The sequence below is a fragment of the Palaemon carinicauda genome, chromosome 14 (assembly GCF_036898095.1).
Source record: "Palaemon carinicauda isolate YSFRI2023 chromosome 14, ASM3689809v2, whole genome shotgun sequence".
Classification (NCBI taxonomy): domain Eukaryota; kingdom Metazoa; phylum Arthropoda; class Malacostraca; order Decapoda; family Palaemonidae; genus Palaemon; species Palaemon carinicauda.
Window position 1 is genome coordinate 134,362,584 of NC_090738.1, and position 11,393 is coordinate 134,373,976.

The following is an 11,393-nucleotide window of genomic DNA, read 5'->3' on the forward strand; positions in this document are numbered from 1 at the left end:
ATTTTTGCAAAATTGCCGGGAATTTTGTAAAATGACCAATTTTCCAAAATGACCGTAACATATATATGGTCAATCTCTATGCCATTGCCATGCAAAGGGAAATGTCAAATATCTTGTACAGGAAGATATTTATCAAGGAATAGGGCATGATACAAGGAGCTAAGCCATTTTAATATGCAAAGGTGGTAATCTAGATTATTCTCAAAGAATAACTACACGATAACATTGTTATCTCTAAGAATATATCTAGATATCCAACCATATGCCCACAAGATAAAGAAATTGTACAAGAAGATCTTTATCAAGGAACATTTGCATATTGAAAAGGCTCAGTTTCTTGACCATGCAAAGCCGGTCCTCTAGATTATCCTAACCGATGCAAAAGAATTCGGTCCTGGTTCGCCGACAAAAGTCATCTTGCTTTGCAAAGCCAGTCTTCTAGATGGCTGCTATCATCTTCTTCTTGTTCTTTCTCGACTAAAGCTTTCCCCACTATGCAGTATCACTATTTTTGAAAGCCACTGTTTTTATGTTTTTTTTTCACTTTACAATTTTTTTCTGGTTTTTTCATTTTTTTTATTTTTTTATTTTTTTCATTTTTTTCATTTTTTCATTTTTTTTTTCATTTTTTATTTTTTTTTTAGTTTTTCATCTTTTTTCAGGAAACACAAAACTAGCAAATTTACTCTAATTTCACCAATCCATTTTTGCATTCATCCTGGAAGTGTGAGATCTCAGCTCTTAATATTCTTTCTTGCTCCTCCAAATGTTGTTTAGTGTCCAGGAGTCTCTTTTCTTCCATATTATTCTTCTGCTCTTTTCTTGCTAAGGCATTGAGCATTTGTTGCTCTCTTGCTACCAAAGCAAATTCTTTTTGTTCCAATAATTGGTTCATCTGTTCCATTCTTTCAGCAAACTGAATTTCCATCAATTTTTCCTTGTTATTAAGGTCTTCCTCCAGTTTTGTCCACCTGACAAATATCTTGTACAAGAAGATATTTATCAAGGAACATTGCATGATGCAAGAAGCTAAGCCATTTTAATATGCAAAGGCTGTCATCTAGAAATATTCTTAGAGATTAGTGTGTTCTTAGGTAGTTGTTCTGTGGGAATAATCTAAATGACTGCCTTTACATATGAAAATGGCTAAGCTTCTTGTATCATGCCCAGTTCCACTGACAAATACCTTGTACAGGAAGATATTTATCAAGGAACATGACATGATACAAGAAGTTAAGCCATTTTCATATGTAAAGGCAGTCATCTAGATTAATCCCACAGAACAACTACCTAAGAACATACTATTCTCTGAGAATATTTCTAGATATCCAACCATATGCCCACAAGATAAAGAAATTGTACAAGAAGATCTTTATCAAGGAACATACCATACTGAAAAGGCTCAGTTTCTTGACCATGCTATTATGTTAAAATGTGCAATTAGGCTCTGAAGATAATTAATCTGTGTCTTCAAAACTAAAGTGAATATAGAGGTTGAAAGGCCACTCATTAATGGCAAAGGCCTAAGATAGTTACTATTCACGGCCAATATGCAAAACGACCAAATTCATAGTCACTTTACAAAATTACCTAAATATCTCGACATTTTGCAAAAGGGGCCAGATTTTGGTCCATTTACAAGATCAACAGTATCATCGTTGGTAAGGTTGCAAAAGGTCCAATGAGCAAGTAGCTAACCTAACCTAACCTACCTAACCTAACCTAACCTAACCTAACCTAATCTACTTACTGATTGAACACTTTGTAACCTTACCAAAGATGATACTGATGATTTTGTAAATGGACCGAAATCTTGCCCCTTTTGCAAAATGTCGAGATATTTAGATCATTTTGGAGAGTGACCACGGATTTTTCATTTTTGCAAAATTGCCGGGAATTTTGTAAAATGACCAATTTTCCAAAATGACCGTAACATATATATGGTCAATCTCTATGCCATTGCCATGCAAAGGGAAATGTCAAATATCTTGTACAGGAAGATATTTATCAAGGAATAGGGCATGATACAAGGAGCTAAGCCATTTTAATATGCAAAGGTGGTAATCTAGACTATTCTCAAAGAATAACTACATGATAACATTGTTATCTCTAAGAATATATCTAGATATCCAACCATATGCCCACAAGATAAAGAAATTGTACAAGAAGATCTTTATCAAGGAACATACCATACTGAAAAGGCTCAGTTTCTTGACCACGCATAGCCAGTCCTCTAGATTATTCTAACCGATGCAAAAGTCCTCAGTCCTTCTGGGTAGCCCACAATGGTCTTCTCGCTTTACAAAGCCAGTCTTTCATGACATGGTACGGTCATGTCATGAGAAGAGATGAACAGCATATTGGGAGGAGAGTAATAGAAATGAAAGTACAGGGAACGAGAAGGAGAGGGAGACCAAAGCGAAGGTGGTTGGACTGTATCAAGGATGACCTTCGATCAAAGGGATTAACCAGTGATTAGGTGTGGGACAGAGGTAGATGGAGAAAGCTGACCAGAAACATCGACCCCACATAGAAGTGGGAAAAGATGTAGACAAAGAAGAAGAAGCTATCTGAAAGAATATATCTAGAAATCCGACTATTTGTCCACCTGACAAATATCTTGTACAAGAAGATATTTATCAAGGAACATTGCATGATGCAAGAAGCTAAGCCATTTTAATATGCAAAGGCTGTCATCTAGAAATATTCTTAGAGATTAGTGTGTTCTTAGGTAGTTGTTCTGTGGGAATAATCTAAATGATTGCCTTTACATATGAAAATGGCTAAGCTTCTTGTATCATGCCCAGTTCCACTGACAAATACCTTGTACAGGAAGATATCTATCAAGGAACATGACATGATACAAGAAGTTAAGTCATTTTCATATGTAAAGGCAGTCATCTAGATTAATCCCACAGAACAACTACCTAAGAACATACTATTCTCTGAGAATATTTCTAGATATCCAACCATATGCCCACAAGATAAAGAAATTGTACAAGAAGATCTTTATCAAGGAACATTTGCGTATTGAAAAGGCTCAGTTTCTTGACCATGCAAAGCCGGTCCTCTAGATTATCCTAACCGATGCAAAAGAACTCGGTCCTGGTTCGCCGACAAAAGTCATCTTGCTTTGCAAAGCCAGTCTTCTAGATGGCTGCTATCATCATCTTCTTGTTCTTTCTCGACTAAAGCTTTCCCCACTATGCAGTATCACTATTCTTGAAAGCCACTGTTTTTATGTTTTTTTTTCACTTTACAATTTTTTTCTGGTTTTTTCATTTTTTTTATTTTATTTTTTTCATTTTTTTTTCATTTTTTATTTTTTTTTTAGTTTTTCATCTTTTTTCAGGAAACACAAAACTAGCAAATTTACTCTAATTTCACCAATCCATTTTTGCATTCATCCTGGAAGTGTGAGATCTCAGCTCTTAATATTCTTTCTTGCTCCTCCAAATGTTGTTTAGTGTCCAGGAGTCTCTTTTCTTCCATATTATTCTTCTGCTCTTTTCTTGCTAAGGCATTGAGCATTTGTTGCTCTCTTGCTACCAAAGCAAATTCTTTTTGTTCCAATAATTGGTTCATCTGTTCCATTCTTTCAGCACACTGAATTTCCATCAATTTTTCCTTGTTATTAAGGTCTTCCTCCAGTTTTGTCCACCTGACAAATATCTTGTACAAGAAGATATTTATCAAGGAACATTGCATGATGCAAGAAGCTAAGCCATTTTAATATGCAAAGGCTGTCATCTAGAAATATTCTTAGAGATTAGTGTGTTCTTAGGTAGTTGTTCTGTGGGAATAATCTAAATGATTGCCTTTACATATGAAAATGGCTAAGCTTCTTGTATCATGCCCAGTTCCACTGACAAATACCTTGTACAGGAAGATATTTATCAAGGAACATGACATGATACAAGAAGTTAAGTCATTTTCATATGTAAAGGCAGTCATCTAGATTAATCCCACAGAACAACTACCTAAGAACATACTATTCTCTGAGAATATTTCTAGATATCCAACCATATGCCCACAAGATAAAGAAATTGTACAAGAAGATCTTTATCAAGGAACATTTTCGTATTGAAAAGGCTCAGTTTCTTGACCATGCAAAGCCGGTTCTCTAGATTATCCTAACCGATGCAAAAGAACTCGGTCCTGGTTCGCCGACAAAAGTCATCTTGCTTTGCAAAGCCAGTCTTCTAGATGGCTGCTATCATCATCATCTTGTTCTTTCTCGACTAAAGCTTTCCCCACTATGCAGTATCACTATTCTTGAAAGCCACTGTTTTTATGTTTTTTTTTCACTTTACAATTTTTTTCTGGTTTTTTCATTTTTTTTATTTTATTTTTTTCATTTTTTTTTCATTTTTTATTTTTTTTTTAGTTTTTCATCTTTTTCAGGAAACACAAAACTAGCAAATTTACTCTAATTTCACCAATCCATTTTTGCATTCATCCTGGAAGTGTGAGATCTCAGCTCTTAATATTCTTTCTTGCTCCTCCAAATGTTGTTTAGTGTCCAGGAGTCTCTTTTCTTCCATATTATTCTTCTGCTCTTTTCTTGCTAAGGCATTGAGCATTTGTTGCTCTCTAGCTACCAAAGCAAATTCTTTTTGTTCCAATAATTGGTTCATCTGTTCCATTCTTTCAGCACACTGAATTTCCATCAATTTTTCCTTGTTATTAAGGTCTTCCTCCAGTTTTGTCCACCTGACAAATATCTTGTACAAGAAGATATTTATCAAGGAACATTGCATGATGCAAGAAGCTAAGCCATTTTAATATGCAAAGGCTGTCATCTAGAAATATTCTTAGAGATTAGTGTGTTCTTAGGTAGTTGTTCTGTGGGAATAATCTAAATGATTGCCTTTACATATGAAAATGGCTAAGCTTCTTGTATCATGCCCAGTTCCACTGACAAATACCTTGTACAGGAAGATATCTATCAAGGAACATGACATGATACAAGAAGTTAAGTCATTTTCATATGTAAAGGCAGTCATCTAGATTAATCCCACAGAACAACTACCTAAGAACATACTATTCTCTGAGAATATTTCTAGATATGCAACCATATGCCCACAAGATAAAGAAATTGTACAAGAAGATCTTTATCAAGGAACATTTGCATATTGAAAAGGCTCAGTTTCTTGACCATGCAAAGCCGGTCCTCTAGATTATCCTAACCGATGCAAAAGAATTCGGTCCTGGTTCGCCGACAAAAGTCATCTTGCTTTGCAAAGCCAGTCTTCTAGATGGCTGCTATCATCTTCTTCTTGTTCTTTCTCGACTAAAGCTTTCCCCACTATGCAGTATCACTATTCTTGAAAGCCACTGTTTTTATGTTTTTTTTTTCACTTTCCAATTTTTTTCTGGTTTTTTAATTTTTTTTATTTTTTTATTTTTTTCATTTTTTTTTCATTTTTTATTTTTTTTTTAGTTTTTCATCTTTTTTCAATAAACACAAAACTAGCAAATTTACTCTAATTTCACCAATCCATTTTTGCATTCATCCTGGAAGTGTGAGATCTCAGCTCTTAATATTCTTTCTTGCTCCTCCAAATGTTGTTTAGTGTCCAGGAGTCTCTTTTCTTCCATATTATTCTTCTGCTCTGTCATTGCTAAGGCATTGAGCATTTGTTGCTCTCTTGCTACCAAAGCAAATTCTTTTTGTTCCAATAATTGGGTCATCTGTTCCATTCTTTCAGCAAACTGAATTTCCATCAATTTTCCCTTGTTATTAAGGTCTTCCTCCAGTTTCTTCACTCTGAGATGATTTTCGTATACATTCTTTTCTGCTTCGGAAAGAGATCCACAATATTTTAGCTCTTCGAAGATTTTTGCAATGTGCTGATTTTGAATTTTTGCTACCTCTTCATAGAACAACTCGTGTTGTTTCCTCATTGCCGCGTTCACCTCTCGCTCTTTTTCCCTCCACATCCCTTCAAATTTCTTTTCCAGATAAAATTCTTTGCCCCGCAGTTCCTGTTCCCTTTTCAGTAACATCTCTAATTGATCGTCCAAGAATTTCTGTTTTCGAAGCCTTTCGTCAGCTTCGCATTGTAGGCGGGTTTTCAACAGTTGTAAATACTCTTCTTTTTCTTTTCTTAGTTCGTCTCTAAGAACTACCATTTTGAGCTCCTCTTGCTGTGTCAATGCTTCCCTTTCTTTCAGGGCCTTCGTTTTCTCTCTCATCTCTTCCTCCAATTTCGTTTGAATAGATTTAATTTCGTCCTCTCTCCTCCTGTTCTTTTCCTCATTTTCTCTCAAAATGGCTTCTCTCTCCCTGAGCTCCTCTTCCATCACGGTTAGTCTCTCGTGCAGCCATTTCTCCCTTTCCTCCCGTTTCAAACTCTCCTCAGCAATTTGAGCTCTGAATTCCTCTTCTCTCGCTTCCAGGTCTCCTTCTAATTTTTGCAGTCTCTCGTCCCTTTGGTTCAACGCCCAATAGAGCTGGCGATTTTCGCCTGCTTTCCTAGCCACCTCTTCGCGATCCACAATATCCTTATTCAACTTATCTCGCGCCTTCTGGATCTCCCTCTCTTGCTGTTCTAACACAATCCCCCTTTCTTTCAACTCCTTTTTCATATTTTCAAAGTTAAACCACAACTCCTTTTCTTGACGCTCCAACATAATTTGCCTTGCTTTCACCTGTTCCAGCTGTTCCCTCACTTTTTCCTCCTGAATCACCTCCAGTCTCCTCACTTCTTCTTCTCTCCTTTCTAAGGCTATTCGGGTGTCGGTGAACATTTGTGTGGTCTTTAGAATTTTTTCATGCTCTTTCTGCAACACCGAATCTTGGATTTTCAATTTTTTCATCATTTTGTCCAAATTAGTATTCCTTTCGGTGAATTTTTGGTGTTCACCCAATAGCGTCTCTTGCAGCCTATCCAAACTCTCCTCTTTCAATTTCAACTCCTCTTCCCTTTCGATCTTATAGTTCTCTATTCTTTCTTTCAGTTGCTGCATTTCCTCCTTTTGTTCCATCATCTGTTTACCGAAAACTTCCTTCGCCTGCTGCAGACTCTCACGCTCTTTTACTATGTTAGCTTCCTTCTCATTTAATTCTAGAGCAATTTCTTTTAGTTTCTTTAACTCCGTATCATAGAGGAATTGATGTCCGATGACTTGGTTATTGAATTCTATCTTCTCCCTGAAGAGATCACTTGGGTCAGTTATTTCCATTAATCTCAGCTTTCTTTCCAATTCTCGCTCGCCTTTTACCAGTTCAGCATATCTAATGTCGTACTCTTCATCTTCTTTCTTAGATTTGGTGTTGTAATCATCTACGGCCTTCGTTAGTTTCTCATTCAACCTAGCGAGTCTAGCTTTTTCTTCTTTCAGTTTATCGGCCGTTTCCTTCAACTTTTTTTGCTGCGTCTGATAATCGATACTTAGTTCATGTTCAAACATATCCTTGTGGAACTGTGCTCTCTGTTTTTTTAGATCCTTGGCGTGTGCTTCCAAATATTTTTCCTTTTCCTTCAATTCTTCTTTCAATTTTTGTTGTTCCAAAACATATATGTTAAACTCTTCTCTCTCGTTTGCTAGGCCTATGGTAACTGCTTCCAATTCAAGTTCCTTTTTCTTCAATTCTTCTTGCCACTCTACTTGATCCAACGTTTTTCTGTTCAACTCTTCTCTCCTCGATAGAATCTTAGCAAGGGTTTCCAATTCGCGTTCCTTTTCTTTCAACTGTTCTTGGAATTTTTCATGTTCCATTACACTCCTGTCAAATTCTTCTCTCTTGTTCGTTAGTTCCTTGGCATATGCTCCTAATTCACTTTCCTTTTCCTTTAAGTGTTCGTCCAATTGTCCTTGGTTAAACACTCTCCTGTTGAACTCTTCTGTCTTCTTCGTTAGATCATTAGCATATGCGTCTAAATGCTTTTTCTTTTCCATAAACTCTTCTTGCAATTTTTCTTGTTCCAGCACATTTATGTTGAATTCTTCTCTGTCTTTTGCTAGATTCTCGGCATATGCTTCCAATTCATATTCCTTTTTCTTTAGCTGTTCTTGCAATTTTCCAAATTGAGAAGATTCTACTTCCATCTTTTGCTCCCTCTCAGCAAGAACGGCTTCAAGCCTCTGCAAATTTTCTTGCTTCTCATCCAAGGATTTATATTCTTCACGTTTTCTTGCATTCTCACGCGTAAGATTTTCTCTCTCTTCTACAAGTAAACATTCCTTTTTATTTAGATCTTCTGCTACTTTCTTAAGCTTTTCAAATTCACTCTGATAATTTTGTTGTTGTTCCAAAAGGTGTTCATCAAAGTTTTCCTTTTGTTTTGAGAGCTCCTCGTTTGCTGCTTTCAGTGCGCATTCCCTTGCATTCAAATTTTGAGTCAATTCATTTATCTTTTCTAATTCAGTCCGATTGAATTCTTTCCGTTTGGCTAACTCCTCTCTTTCTCCCGAAAGCCCAGCATGTTCCTCTTCAATGGAAAGTTCCCTTGCATCCAAATCTTTCTCAATTTTTTCTAGTCTTTCTTCTTTCTCATTGAGATCGTTGCTCCTCTGAGCTAGAATGGTTTCTTGTGCTTCCAAAGCATCCTGAAGACGTTCAAAGTTCTTCTCCTTTTGGTTGACATACTCTTGCAATTCCTGTTCTTTCTCTTGAATTTCACCACAAAGTTCTACGCGTTTCTCAAATTCACGCCTTTCCTCGGAAAGTTCAGCATGTTCTTCTTCAATGGACATTTCCCTCGCGTCCAAATCTTTTGCAATTTTATCTAATATGTCTTCCTTTTCATCGAGATCCTTGTTTCTCTGCGCCAGAATATTTTGTTTTGCTTCCAAATCTTCCTGAAGACGTTCAAAGAACTCCTCCTTTTGGGTGACATACTCGTGCAATTCTTGATCTTTCTTTTGAATTTCGGCGCAAAGTTCTTCGGCAACTTTATCTACCTTCTCTTTCTCTGCATTTACTTCTCTTATCCTCTCCAATAGATTAGTTTTCTGTTCATCATAATGTTCTTGAAGACGTTCGAAATATTCTTCTTTTTCCTTTAAGTGCAATAGCATTTTATCTTCATTATGGATTGCTTCATTTAATGCGTCTTCTCTCATTTGTACTGCCTCCTCCTTATGTTTGAGCTCCTGTTCTTTCTTCATCATTTCGGCGAAGATTTCTTTGATTTCCTCTTCCGACATCTTCTGCTCCTGGCGGTTTTCATCCTGTTCTGGTGTCTCCATCTCACTTGGCCGTGGCAAACCAGAAAAGTTGATGCCAATCTGGTTTGGACGACAGTTTCTTCGCTTAGGTTTGAGCTTCCTTCGCTCCCCAAAATCGGAACCTGCAACTGGAATGCTCGGGCTTTTTTCCCTTGCATTGTCCTCCTGAGAGATTCCTGCAGGCTCCTCACTAAAACAGATATCATTCGCTTTTGCAGCGAATCCAGAAGTAAAGTTGATGCCAGTCTGGTTTGGACGACAGTTTCTTCGCTTAGGTTTGAGTTTCCTTCGCTCCCCAAAATCGGAACCTGCAACTGGAATGCTCGGGCTTTTTTCCCTTGCATTGTCCTCCTGAGAGATTCCAGCAGGCTCCTCACTAAAACAGATATCATTCGCTTTTGCAGCGAATCCAGAAGTAAAGTTGATGCCAGTCTGGTTTGGACGACAGTTTCTTCGCTTAGGTTTGAGTTTCCTTCGCTCCCCAAAACCGGAACCTGCAACTGGAATGCTCGGGCTTTTTTCCCTTGCATTGTCCTCCTGAGAGATTCCTGCAGGCTCCTCACTAAAACAGATATCATTCGCTTTTGCAGCGAATCCAGAAGTAAAGTTGATGCCAGTCTGGTTTGGACGACAGTTTCTTCGCTTAGGTTTGAGTTTCCTTCGCTCCCCAAAACCGGAACCTGCAACTGGAATGCTCGGGCTTTTTTCCCTTGCATTGTCCTCCTGAGAGATTCCTGCAGGCTCCTCACTAAAACAGATATCATTCGCTTTTGCAGCGAATCCAGAAGTAACACCTCCAGATGGAGGTGGTGTAATTTTGGAGGGACCTTCCATGGCATCTGCCTCTTCCCCAATCCTCTTGTTCTTGTTCATGCGCCTTTTAGCACGAACAAAGAGACGACCCTGGCTGTTGTGCAGATGCTGTCCACCTGCTTCAGCAACAGAGTTCAAATTGGTTCCCTGGCTTCCGCCTCCTGAAGTCCCGTCCAAAGATAACATATCAAAGCTGGTTCCTTCAGCTCCATAATTCATCTCACAATGGTTATGTGTAATTTGGTTATCCATAGCTGTTATACAGTACTGAAATGGGGTATCCGCCCAGCCTTAATTTTAAAAAAAAAATTTTCTCCACGGGGCTTCGGAAAATCAAATGCGTCTCCAGGCTGCTTCTGAAGACTTTCTGGTCTCCAGGTTTGGATGGATATCGACGTTATTTTTCTGAAGATTTTATGAAGAAAAAATTTTAAAATTTTCAGGGGACAATTCTATTATATTCTATTTTATTCTATTTCATTCTATTCTATTCCATTCCATTCCGTTCTATTCTTTAAAGACCTACTACAAGAAAAGAATTTCTCCAGGACCGAGGAAGAAAACGGGTTTTAGGAAGTCTTCGAGTTGCTTTGCGGCGCTCCTGGCTCTCATATTTCCTTAAAGAATCTGAGGAGATATGAAGAATCCTGCAGGAAACGCATTGACGCCACTAAGGCGTCAATATATATATATATATATATATATATATGATCTATCTATCAATCTATCTATCTATCTATATCTATCAATCAATCAATCAATAAATCAATCTATCTATCTATCTATCTATCTATCTATAGGGATCTATTCAGTTATTCTTAATGTCCGTCTATTGACTATCATATTATTTATACATATATATATATATATATATATATATATGATCTATCTATCAATCTATCTATCTATCTATCTATATCTATCAATCAATCAATCAATAAATCAATCTATCTATCTATCTATCTATCTATAGGGATCTATTCAGTTATTCTTAATGTCCGTCTATTGACTATCATATTATTTATACATATATATATATATATATATATATATACAAATTACATTTAATCGTTTTTATTTATATTTTACCAATTTGGCAAATTGTTGCATGAGAAGCCACACAAAACACACCCAGGTTTTATATATATATATATATATATATATACCTGGGTGTGTTTTGTGTGGCTTCTCATACAACAATTTGTCAAATTGGTAAAATATAAATAAAAAAAGATTAAATGTAATGTCCAATTGTTTAATGAGACTATGAACTGTATTTTCGGAGAGGACATTAGTGTATTATTAGGCATACTGAACTTCTTTCTTCAAATATATATATATATATATATATATATATTTATATATATATATATATATATATAATGTGTTTATATATATATACA

The 11,393-nt window shown here is 36.6% G+C and overlaps 1 protein-coding gene across 1 annotated transcript; it reads right to left on the reverse strand.

Moving 5' to 3' along the window:
• Nucleotides 1–682: 682 nt before the first annotated feature.
• LOC137653039 (trichohyalin-like) lies at nt 683–10,242 on the reverse strand. Its single transcript, XM_068386432.1, has 4 exons — nt 5,486–10,242; nt 4,429–4,713; nt 3,377–3,661; nt 683–971 (listed from the first exon to the last, which is right to left on the reverse strand). Exons 1-4 carry the CDS (start codon nt 10,240–10,242, stop codon nt 683–685), a joined length of 5,616 nt encoding a protein of 1,871 aa, XP_068242533.1.
• Between the last annotated feature and the right edge of the window lie 1,151 nt (nt 10,243–11,393).

Excerpts from the sequence above, each read along its gene's own strand:
- LOC137653039 (XM_068386432.1), bottom strand. The coding sequence starts at position 10,242 with ATGGATAACCAAATTACACATAACCATTGTGAGATGAATTATGGAGCT. Across the intron at positions 4,714-5,485 it reads AATGGATTGGTGAAATTAGA|GTGGACAAAACTGGAGGAAG; the intron begins GTAAATTTGCTA and ends GATATTTGTCAG. Across the intron at positions 3,662-4,428 it reads AATGGATTGGTGAAATTAGA|GTGGACAAAACTGGAGGAAG; the intron begins GTAAATTTGCTA and ends GATATTTGTCAG.